We start from the raw sequence: 13,138 nt of genomic DNA on the forward strand, positions 1-13,138 counted from the left end.
CCAGAGACATTTTGCGGGGGTGGAGTGGGGAATGGGATCAAAAACAGGGGGTTGGGGATGGAAGTGCACGGGATTATGGTGATGGCACATGGGTGACTTGGTGATGGGAAACCTGCGGGGACTACAATTGAGATGGAAAAAAAAAATGTACAAAATATTAGCCCAACTGTGGCTCCTGCTTCTGCAGCTGGGGCTGCTATATCACCATCTTTAAACATTGCTCTCAATTTATTTTACATAAAAAACTACTTAATTTATCAAAATTATTAAAGCTTACAATGAGTTCTCCCTACCTACCTAACAGAAAGGTCAAAATTAAAAAGACCCAAAACAGCAAATGTTGGCAAGGCTATGAAGCAACCAGGTCATTCATAAATTGCTAGTAGGTATATAAAATGGTATACCCACTTTTGAAAACTGACAGTTTTGTAAAAAGTTAAACATACATCTCCTTATGACTCAGAAATTCCAGTCTTTTATATACTTTCAAGAGGAATAAAAATATAGTTCAACAAAAACTCTTACACACAAATGTTCCTAGTAGTTTTATTTATAATAAGCAAAACCTGAAATAGTCCAAATAGCTACAAAGAATGAATAAACAAACTGTCATGTTTACATACAATGGAATATTACTGAGCATACAAAAAACAAAGAACTGATATACCCAATGTTATGATGAGAAAAATACACATTTAATTCAATTGACAGACATTCTAATCTAGGCAAAATTAATCTGCAGTGGTAAAAATCGGATCAACAGGGAAGAACAGAGAAAGGGCATGAGGAAACTTTCTAATGTGATGAAAATGTTCTATATGCAGTTATAAATTTGATGAGTGTAGGCATTTGTAAAAATGGAGCAAACTGTACATTTAAGGATCCATGCACTGTGTTATTTTAAATAACTTATTTATGTCAATTATTCTTCAAACTAAAAAAGTTCTTAAGTTATAAAAAGTGAACAGAGACTATTCAATGATGGACTGTAGTCCTGATTTTAAAAAAGCATATCAAAAGAATCTCAAAACACTAAAAAAATTAACCTAATATTAACCTTAAGAAAGGTCTTGTGATTTTCAATTACTGTATTGAAAATACTGCTGTAACATTTTATTTTCTTCTAGCATATAAAATAATGTTTGAAATATTCTAGAGGGACTTCCTGGTAGCCTAGAGATTCAGTCTCAGCACTATTACCGCTACAGCTGAAGCTCAATCCCCAGCCAGGTTGCTAACCCCCATATGACACAGCAGACCTCTCCTTTCTCGCACACTGCTCCCCTTAGAAGTGTACTTCAGTAAATTTGCCTGTTCTGCTCCCCACACTGGTCAATCCTCTCACCCACCCCCGTATACCTCTGACTTACACCCCAATTCTTCAACACAAAACCAAAAAAAATTCTAGAGATACTTCTCTAAAAAGGAATTATTATAGTGTAGTGAATCCTTCAATAACAAAAAGAATGTTTGCTATAAGAAAAACTTAAAGCACAAAGATAAATTTTCCTAATTTTCCACTAGAAAATTTGTAATTGTATCATACCTTGTAAGTTTTTGAAACTGGTACTTTTTCTTGCTTTAAACTTTTCATTTCATGAGCAGCATGAGAATTTCCTTTCAATCTCTGTATTGTCATAAACTCATACTTCCTCTGCAATAGTATATATATAGCAAACAAAAGACAGTTATGTGGAAAATGAGAAAATCCAGTTCAGTTGCAAAATCAAATTCAGTTGTGTTGCAAGGGAAGATCAGGCAGCTTACCTGTAAATTATCTAAACGAGCTTGGACTCTTTTTGACTGAATCTCCATCTTTCTGTTTTCTTCACTTACTTCATTTAACTAAAGTAGAAAAAAGAGATTTCAATATAAACCTTTATCTGATTTCACACTAAAGGTTTCTCAAATGACCTATAAGCTTACATGCATACCAAGCATGTAATGACATAGAGCATTTCATAATTAAAGATTCAAATCATAATCACAGTTAAAGTCACATTTGTCTTTAAAAAATTAACAGTACTAAAAACCAACTCAAAGTGGATTAAAGACCTAGATATAAGAATGGAAACCATAAAATACCTGGAAGAAAAGATTGGAGAAACACGAAACACTACATGACATACACCTCAGTAACATCTTTAAAGATACAGCACTCAACACAACAATTGTGAAGGCAAGGATAAATAGATGGGACTACATCAAGTTAAAAGACCTTCTGTACAGCAAAAGAGACATTACAAAAAACAAACAGACATCTCACTGAGTGGGAAAAAAACTTTCTCACACAACACTAGTGATAAAGGATTGATCACAAAGATATACAAAGAACTGGTGAAACTCAACAAAAATAAACAACCCCATCAAAAAAAAAAAGGACAGAGTGCTAAAAAGACATTTCTCCAAAGAGGAAATGAAGATGGTCAACAAGAAAATGAAAAAATGTTCAGCATCACTTGTAATAAAGGATATGCAAATTAAAACCAAAATGAGACACCACCTCACACAAGTGAGAATGGCACATCTTAAAATAGCTAGCAACAACAAATGTTGGTAAGGATGTAGAGAAAAAGGAACTCTCCTGCACTGCTGATGGGAATGCAAACTGGTATAACCATTATGGAAAACTATTTGGAGGTTTCTCAAACTGCTAAAAATGGAACTTCCATATGACCCAGCAATTCCACTCCTAGGTATCTACCCAAAAGACACAAAAACACTGATTCAAAATGATACCTACACCCCCATGTTTATTTCTGCTTCATTTACAATAGGAAAGACAAGGAATCAACCCAAATGCCTAAAAGTAGATGACTGGATTAAAAAGATGTGGTACAGGCCTTCCCTGGTGGCACAGCAGGTTAAAGCACAGCACTAAGAAGCTAAAGCCACTTCCGCATGAATTTGATCCCCTCCCGCCCTGGAGGTGACCACATGGCTTGGCAGACTGCTCCTGACCTGCCTGCTGCTCTGACCATCTGCCTGTCCTGCTCCCCACTCTGTCTCTGGTAAATCCTCTCACTGCCCCTGCACCTCTGATCTGTACCTCAGTTTTTGTACGCATAAATAAATAAATCTTAAAAAAAAAGTGGTATATATACACAATGGAATATTACTCAGCATTCAAAAAAGATAAAGTGATGTGTTTTGCAGCAACATGGATGGAACTGGAAATGATCATGCTTAGTGAAATAAGCCAGAAAAAAAAGGAAAAATACCAGATGGTTTCACTCATAGCAGAAGCATAAAATACCAGGGGGAAAAAAATAAGAATGAAAAGCTATATAATAGAGACATTTTATGAGGGTGGAGTGGAGAACAGGATCAAAAAGGGGGGTAGGGAAGTGCACTAGACTATTGTGATGGCACACAGGTGATTTGGTGATGGGAAGCCCCCGGGGATTACAACTGAGATGGAAAAAGGCACAAAATGATGTAAAAATAAAAATATATTTTAAAAATATATTATTTTTAAAAAACATTAACAGTATTTATAACAGTTGATTTCATTCTATGAAAAATTTGCAAGACTCCTAACAACTCAAAAGTATATATTTCAAGGACAATATCACTAAGCTTTTCAGTATATATATTTGCACATCTTTTCTTTAGATTTATTTCAGAATAGCTAATACTATTTGATGATACAAACTATAGTGTCTTTCAATAAATTACGTTTCCATTTGATTGTTAACATATAGAAATAGACTTTATCTTTGCATACTGAATAGATGTAATTTTTCTCCTTTTCTCAGATGTATAAAACCACCATGTATTCTTTGACTAAATCCACTAAATTTGTATTATCCTTTTAAAGTATGGCTAGTTTGACTTACTGATATTCAAAAATTTTGTATCACATTCATGAGAAATTATTTTGCATTTTTTTTGTAATGTTCTTGGTAGTATTAATTTTGATGTTAGGCTTGCCTCATATAAGCAAAGAAGTTTTTGTCTCTTTTTCTAGCTCTGTTTAAGGTATATGATCATTTCTTCCTAAAAATTCTGTTCCTTTCTTGAAGGTAGGTGGCTTGTATTTCTCTGGCCACTTTCAAGATTTTATCTTTATCTAAAGTTTTCAACAAAAAATTTAAAAATGGGTACATTTTATGTCCCAAATATACATACAGAGCAAAGGGGGAGAAGCCCCAATAAGTTGTGATAGAGAATTATAGAAGCTTTGGTGGTGGGTATAGTGTAATATATATCTAAAGAAGTATGAAACTATACCTCTAAATCCTACAGTCTTGTAAACGGACATTACCTAAATAAAAAATACACAGAAAAAAAAAAAGACACACAGATGGCCAATAGACACATGAAAAAATATTAACACAAAAATGCAAATCAAAATCATAGTAAGGGAAAGCAGATTGCAGAATATTTTCTAATAGCAAACTTGCCTCCACTTACAACTAAAAAAGCAACCATAACCTATACCACCAGCATCACCGGATTCACCCAACCATCTTTCTCCCTGAGATGAGCTTTCTGTTATTCACTAAGGTTTCAGAGTAGGGAGAATGTTGATGGCCATTCCTGATGGATGAACAGATGTGGGGAAGTCTTATCCCGGGAGATACAGTGAACTTCTGCAGTGTGAAATAAATATATATTTGTTCCTAACTGAGCCCTAAGACAGATCAATCAGTCCTTGAGCACTGAGGTATAGTTATAGTATAGCCAGAGCAGAGCAGTATCTCTGCATCTTTTCTTCTTAGGCTAGAGGGAAACCACAGAGTCCCATGATGCTGTAGTGGAGACCTGGAAAACAGGCATTGGGCACTAAGAAAAGTTTAGGCTATTCACAGCATCAGAAACACTGGTACAAACATCCCAATTTTAGTACACCCTTTCCACTCAAAACTTTCAACATTTACTCAAGACACGGACTTCACTGAACCTACAATATTCTCTCCCACTAGTCTGATTAACGAGGATGCAAAAGTAAAGCCAGAGCATCATTACCATAGGGGAAAAAGAAGGGCATATGATAGAACAACAACTCAAAACAGCACAATATGTAAAAAGATAATGGAGCTGAGTCCAAGTCTTTTGACTCTAACTGGAGATGCTCACTACACAAGTTCAGAATTGCAATCATTAAGCTGCTCAATGAAATTCAAGACTTTCAAACACAGAATAGTAGTTTCAAGACTAGAAAAAGATAATATTTAGAAAAAAAAAGAATTCTTCTCTGATGAAACTGAAGCATTTAAAAAATTCAAGTTCAAATGATGAATATGGGGAATATAATGAACTTAAACTAGTCTTAAAGAAGGACCTTAGCAAACAGGAGACAAAATGTACAAATAACTCAAGTTCAAATAAGATTTAGGAAAGATGAAGAAATTATGACAATATCAGACTCCGCTAAAGTGGAAACATAACGATAACAGATGTCCCTGAAAAAAGAGAAAAGGGAGCAGAAGTAATTGAGAACATTCTAAATCTAACTGAAGAACTAACAACAGGCAACCAACTGGCAGACAAAATACCTAATTTTCTAAAGGCAAAATATTATCAAAGGAGAAAAAATATGAAATGCTGCTAAGCAAAATAAATATATACAAAGGTACCTTGATCAAGCTCACTTCAGATTTTATAACAGTATTCCTAGAGACTAGGACAGGATGAAATTACATAGTCACAAATCTAAAAACTAAAAATTCCAGCCAAGAATATTCCAACCTGAAAAATTACCTCTCAAATATGATGGAGATTAAGGTTTTCCAGACAAACAAAAACCAATATTATGTATCACTACCAGTCTTCCTCTACAAGAAATGCTAAAAAAGTTCTACAGGGAAAGACAAGAATAAAACAACAAAATACCTTGAGCAAAGTGCAAAACAGAAACCCAAAATCAGAAACATAAGTAAGAACAATAAAATATTTACAATATTAAAAAGGATGAATGAAATAAAATCTGTTCAGTCAAATTATAGCCTATCAATAACAGCACAAAAAAACTACTTTAGGGCCTTCCTGGTGGTGCAGGAGTTCAAATCTCAGTGCTATCAAGCTATCACCAGCCACTGCAGCATTAGGGATGGAGACAGCCCACATAATGTAACAGGCCTCTCTTGCCTAGCCTACTCCTCCCATCAGCAGTGTACTTCGTCAATCTGCCTGTTCTGCTCTCCACTCTAACTATGGTGAATCCTCTCACCAACCCTGCACCTCTGGCTGTACCCCAGTTCTGTATGCATGAATAAATAAATCTTTAAAAAAAAATACTTGGGAAAGGAACAAAGACTAAAAAGATAAAAGAAACAAAGAAAGAAAGAATGGCAGGGTGAATGGCAGGGTAAAACAGAGAGCTTCAAGAGAACAATCACAAACACAGAAGTAAGAGTAAATCCCTAAGAACAAAAGCTCAAGACCAGATGGTTTCACCAGTGAATTCTATCAAACCAACCAAAACTGCAAATATGAATTCTTCATAAACACTTCAAAAAAAGGGAAGAAGGGCAAAATTGCCTAACACTTTTATGAAGCCAACATTATCTTGATCCCAAAACTACCCCCCCTTTTATCTTTTCTTGATTTTTTTAAATATTTATTTATTTATGTATATAAGAGCTAAGGTGTAGGCCAGAGGCATAGGGGTTGGGGGGGGGGGAGGCGGGAGAGTGAGAGGATTCACCAGAGACAGAGTGGGGAACAGAGCAGGCAGATCTACTGAATACACTGCTGAGGAGAGAAGAGGGTGAGACAGAAGTCTACGGCATCATGTGGGTGACCTCCCTGGCTGGGGAACAAACTCCAGCTGAAGTGGCTGTGGCTAGCTTCAGAGTGCTGTACTTTAACCCCTTGTGTCACCACGGAGGGCCTTGCTTTTCTCTATTTCACTTTTTTCTCCCTATTATCATTTTTCCTTTCCTTCCTCATCTTCCTCCTCCTTCCTCCTCTCTCTTTTTCTTATTTTTTCTCTCATTTTTTCTTTATTGCTTTGTCATTATTCCTTTTTTATCCATCCTCTCTCCATTCTTGCTTCCTTCCTCCCTCCCTTTCATCATTCCTTGCTGCCTCCCTCCCTCCTTTCTTCCTTCTCTCCTGAGACACAACCTTCAGAGACCTAGCAATTCAATACAAAGTACATTCCACTTGGGCTACAGGCACCTCCCAATGGACTGGGCCTCAGCTTGTGCCTGGTGGGGTAGTGCTCCATACAAGATTCTTAACTACCCTAGGCTGAAAGGTTAGATCCCATCCTATGTAGTAGGGACTGGGAGGAAAGGGGTTCCTGGAGCAAATCACAGCTGATAAAAACATCTGCCATTGTAGAAGTGTGCCTAATTAAGAGCTACAGGAAACCCCCACTCCTTAAGCCCACCCATCTCAATATTCAGAACACTCAGCAGAAGAACCTGGAAGAGCAGTACTGACATCAACTATCTGACAGACAGGTACCCAGGTAGGAACTGCAGGAACCCCCAACTCCCAAGTACAGTAGCCCTACCCAATGGAAAGAGTGACTTGGTAGTCCCACCTGCCTGCATTAGTGATCTGGTTGAAGAAAGCAGAGGGAAAGCTACAAGAACCCCCACCCATACTATCTCTACTCACCAATAGCAGAAGGCAGGCACCAGGCAGATACAACCATAACCCAACAAGAGAACTCAGAAGTGATACCCACCAACACCAGTGGTACTGAGGCACTATAAATAGCACAAAGCTGAAGGCAAAAAACAACAACAAAAAATACAAAACATCAAGCAGGCCCTTCTGGCAACAATACACCACAGAAAGAATGTGAACCTCCAAAATACAATAATATGGACAGAAGAATATCTCTGCCTGACAGATAAAAAAATTCAGAGTTGCCATAATGAAAACACTTAAAGAGTTAAGAGAAAATGCTGAGAGGGAAAAGAATATAACCAATACTAAGGAAGAAAAATATAATGTTAAAAAAAAAAAAAAAAAAACTACAGCAAGACACATATAATAAACATTCCAAGAGTCTAAGACAAGGAAGTGATAATGAAACTGATGAGGGAGGAAGAAACAGATACCCTATAAAACAAAACAGACTTTGGGGATCTGGCAAGATGGCAGCAGAGTGAAGATGCTGAAATCATTACATTCAAGCTTACACAGGAATATAAAACTAAAACAGACTGTAGACTTACATACTAAGTCTAAATGAGAGCACCTTGGACTCACTAGAAGGAAGATAACTGAGGGAGACTCAGTGATTGGGGAACTCCAATCCGAGAGCACCCAGGTGCCCAGGTGCTAGGAAGTGCTGCAGAGGGAGACTTACTGCTTTCAACCCAGCTTTTGAGACAACTCAGTTTGGTGAGTGGAATCCAAGCTGCGAGGAAGACTGCAGCTCTGATCTGGGAGTGCCCAGACACCCAGGTGCTAGGAAATGCCACAGACCCCGGCCCAGCACTGATAAAGCCCTGGAGATAAACAGACAACTCAACTCTGTGAGTGGAACCCAAGTGGCGGGGGGGGGGGGGGAACGGCTGGGAGTGGGCACTCAGAGTCCTGGAGGTGGACTTGGCAAATGGGGCATTTCCAGTGTTCCCTCCATCTCCCACGCCACAGCAGAGAACTGAGACTGGGTGCCATTAAAGTGTGGTAAGGTGTTGATACCATTTTAAAGGCATGGTTAGCAAGGCTCACAAAGCATGGGAGATAAAAGGGGGGAAACAAAAAAATGGTTAGACAGGACTGAACCACAGGCCCAGCCCTGGGAAAATGCAACAATTTCAACAATCCCTGATACCTTCCACAGGGACATCCTAACACAGAGAGAGGCCCTAGGAAGTGCCTCAGATGGGAAGACTTGCTACGGGTTCCACCCACATCTACTCACAAAACCTGCAGTAAAGCCCTGGAGTTAAAGAAAGACAAATCAGCATGTGAGAGGACCCCAAGCGGTGGGAAAAGACTGCTCAGGGAGAGATTGTTTGGAGTGGGTACAAAGAGCCCTGGAAGCTCAGAGGGAGGACTGGCAGTCCACTTATGTGGGAAGATTGCAGCCCTTCTGGCACTAACTGCATTCCTGTATCTCCCGCCTCCACAACAGAGGCCTTAAGACTTGTGACCAAGAAAGGATCACAGAGCTCGCAAAGTAAAAAAAAAAAAATCACAAACCAACTCAACCACAGGCCCATCTGTAGGGAGTCCTACAACACTTCCAACATGCCCCACCACCCACGGGGAATCCAAGCATAGAGGGAACCCGGGACATCCAAAGGCTACAAAGATCAACAGGCACCTTCCAGAGACAAGGACACAATGTGTTACTGGAAGAGGCTGAACACCACAATAGACAATTGACTGTCACAGGCTGAGAAGACAGACACAATTCCACACAGTGGGGGCTGGAAAAATAGTGGATACTTAAAAAAGAACAACTCAGAATATCCTCCACAACTGAAGTGTCTGGAAGTCCCTCTGCCATCCCAGAAAGAACATCCAGAAAAAATGACAGTCAGTAACAGCAACACTGTGTCTCAGTGAATAGAAAGTATTAGAAATACACGACAGGGAAAAGACAAATACCCAAGCAAGTACACAGGGGATAAATTTACCACAAAAAGATCAGTCATCACAAAGCACCAAAGAAATAGAAGAACTGATCAGCCTAACAGATAAAGATAACAGAATCATCATGATAAACAAACAAAAAGAAGATGAGAAGGAAAAAAAATGATATGAGGCAAGCCATCAAGGAATTGAAGAATGCAAACAGGGAAATGAATGAAAGAAATGAAAAAGAAATAAACAATATGAGACAAGCAATCAACAAATGGAAGAAGAAAATGAGATATTAAAAAAGGAAATAGAAGAAATTCAGGTGCTGAAAAGGCCACTAGAGGAGATAAAGAATGCTGGGTAAACTAATGAAAACAGAATAGATGAAATGGAAGAACAAATCAGCACCCTCAAAGACACAGAAATAGAGAGAATTAAAAAAGAAAAAGAAAGAGAAGTAAAAAGGAAAAGGAATGAAGAAACACTTCAAGAGCTATCTAACACCATTAGGACAAGAAATATCAGAGCTATAGGTATCCCAGAAGGTGAAGAGAAAGGGCAAGGAATCGAGAAAATATTCACAGAGATAATAGAAGAGAACTTCCCTAATATGAAGAAGATGAAAGTAGACATCCAAGAAGCAAGAACACCAAACTAAAATGACAACAGGAGAAATACAGCAAAACATATCATAGTAAAACTACCAAGAATACAAGACAAGGAAAAGATAATGAGAAGGACAAGAGGAAAGAACAAATAACCTATAAAGGGAAACCAATCAGGTTGATATCAGACTTCTCCAAAGAAACACTACAGGCAAGAAAGAGTGGAGGGACATTTTCAACAAACTCCAAAGCATTCAATGCCAACCAAGAATACTCTACCCTGCGAAGCACTCCTTCCTCTACAAAGAAAGAATAAGGATATTTTCAGACAAAGGGAAACTCCAATTCTGTTATGACTAAACCCCCACTCCAAAAAATACTACAAAAAGCCCTTTAAAAAAAATCCAACAGAAAAATGAATAAGAACTGTTCAAAACAAGGAATAAAAATACGAAAGGACCAAAATGGCAAACATAGGTGCCAATATATCAATATTATCTCTAAATGTAAATGGCTTAAACTCATCAATAAAAAGACACAGAGTGGCAGGATGAATTAAAAAACAGAACCCAACATTCTGATGCCTACAGGAAACACATCAAACTACAAAAGATAAAAACAGGTTAAAAATAAAAGGATGGAGTACAATCCCACAAGCAAATGGACCAAAAAAGGCAGAAACAGCTATAACTCTTATCAGATCAACAAGACTTCAAACTAAAAAAGGTTAAAAGAGACATAGAAGGTCACTACATGATGATTAAGGGAACAGTACAACAAGAAGACATTATAATCATCAATATATATGCACCAAATGAATGAGCACCAAAATATACCAGGAAACTACTGTCATCTATGAAAACATATATCAGAGAAAATAAATACATTGTAGGAGACTTCAACATGCCACTCTCAACAATGGACAGATCAACAAGACAAAAAATAAGCAAAGACACTCAAGCTCTGAACAAGGACTGGACAACATGGGTTTAACAGACATCTATAGAATACCACACCCCAAAATATCTGACTAAACATTTTTCTCAAATCCACATGAATCATTCTCTAGGACTGATTACATACTGGGTCATAAGACAAATACCGATAGATACACTAAGATTGAATTCGTACCAACTACTTTCTCTGACCATGAAGCAGTCAAACTAGAAATAAACCATATGAGGAAAACAAAAAAACCACCTACCATGCAGAGACTGAAACCCACACTACTGGAGGACCGCTGGATCAATGAGGAGATCAAAGAAGAAATTAAAAAGTACCTGGAGAAGAATGACAATGATGACACAAGTGTCCAAAACTTATGGTACACATTATAAGAGGAAAATATATGACAATACAGGCTCACATAAAGAAACAATAAACAACCTAGTTTCCTACCTTAAAGAGCGGGGAAAGGAACAACAAAATAACCCAAAATCCAGTAGAAGACAGAAAATAATAAAAGTAAAATCAGAAATAAATAAAATGGAAGTTAGGAAAACAGTCCAAAAAAAATCAATGAAACCAAAAGTTGGTTTTTTGAGAAAATGAACAAGATAGACAGGCCACTAGCCAAGATCACAAAGAAAAAGCACAAATAAACATAATCATAAACAAAAGAGGAGGAATCACAACAGATGCAGCAGAAATCAAAAGAATAATCAGAGAATACTATGAACAACTATATGCAAACAAGTTTGACAATTTAGCAGAAATGGACAAATTTCTACAATTCTACAACCACCCAAAGCTAGATAAAGAAGAGATGGAACAACTGAACAGGCCAGTTACAAGCAAGGAAATAGAAGAAGTAATCAAAACCCTCCCCAAAAATAAAGCCCAGGACCAGATGGATTTACAAATGAACTTTACTGAAATGTTCAGAAAAGAACTAGTGCCTATTCTACACAGACTCATCCAAAAATCGAAAAAGAAGGAAAACTATCACATACTTTCTACGAAGCCAACATCACACTAATACCAAAACCTAACAAGGAAAACACAAAAAAAGAAAACTTCAGGCCAATCTCCCTAATGAAAACCGATGCAAAAATCCTCAACAAAATCTTAGCTAACAGAATCCAACAATGCATTAAAAGAATAATACACTGTGAACAAGTGAGCTTTATCCCAGGAGCACAAGGATGGTTCAACATCAGAAAATAAATCAATGTAATCCATCACATCAACCAACAGAAAAATAAGAACCACATAATCATATCAATAGATGTGGAGAAGGCATTCAACAAAGTTCAACACCCATTTATGTTTAAGGTTCTCGAAAGCCTCGAAATAGAAGGAACATACCTCAACATGATAAAAGCCATATATGACAAACCCACCCTCAATATTATCCTCAATGGAGTAAAGCTGAAAGCCTTTCCTTTGAGATCAGGAACAAGACAATGGTGTCCACTATCGCTACTGCTCTTCAACATAACATTGGAAGTTCTAGCCAGAGCAATAAGACAAGAAAAAGACATACAAGGAGTCCAACTAGGGGAAGAAGTAAAACTGTCCTTCTTTGCGATGAAAGGTTAATTTACATGGAAAACCCTAAAAACTCTACAGAAAAACTAACCAAAACCATCATCAGTTTAGCAAGGTAGCAGGATATAAAATCAACACACAAAAAGTCAGAGGCCTTCCTATACACAAACAACTAATCAGAAGAAGCAGGATTTTAAAACCATCCCCTTTCAATTAAAACAGAAAGAATCAAAACCTGGGAGTCAACCTACAAAAGAGTTAAAAGACCTTTACAAAGAAAATTACTGTTAAAAAGAAATTCAAGAAGACACCATGAACTGGAAAGACATTCCCTACTCATGGATTGGGAGAATTAACATCATCAAAATGGCCATCCAACCAAATGTGATATACAGATTTAACGCCATCCCAATAAAAGTCTCAGTGACATTCTTCAAAGAAGCAGAAAAAATACTGATTAGATTCATAGGGAACAACAAAGACCTCGAATAGCCAAAACTCTCATGACTAAAAAGAAAGAAAATGGAGGCATTGCAATCCCA

General features: G+C 37.4%; 1 protein-coding gene across 3 annotated transcripts in view; it reads right to left on the reverse strand.

Annotated features, from left to right (window-relative positions):
- Positions 1-13,138, reverse strand: part of CCDC138 (coiled-coil domain containing 138) — a 117,617-nt gene that overhangs the window by 73,984 nt on the left and 30,495 nt on the right. For all 3 annotated transcript variants that reach the window (XM_012731533.1, XM_012731532.1, XM_012731534.1), the window contains 2 exons: positions 1,768-1,845; positions 1,547-1,654 (listed from right to left, as the gene is read on the reverse strand). In XM_012731533.1, the coding sequence (XP_012586987.1) occupies positions 1,547-1,654; positions 1,768-1,845 (186 nt within the window). The remainder of the gene's footprint in view (positions 1-1,546; positions 1,655-1,767; positions 1,846-13,138) is intronic.

Source organism: Condylura cristata, unplaced genomic scaffold, assembly GCF_000260355.1.
Source record: "Condylura cristata isolate star-nosed mole 26May11 unplaced genomic scaffold, ConCri1.0 scaffold00031, whole genome shotgun sequence".
NCBI lineage: Eukaryota > Metazoa > Chordata > Mammalia > Eulipotyphla > Talpidae > Condylura > Condylura cristata.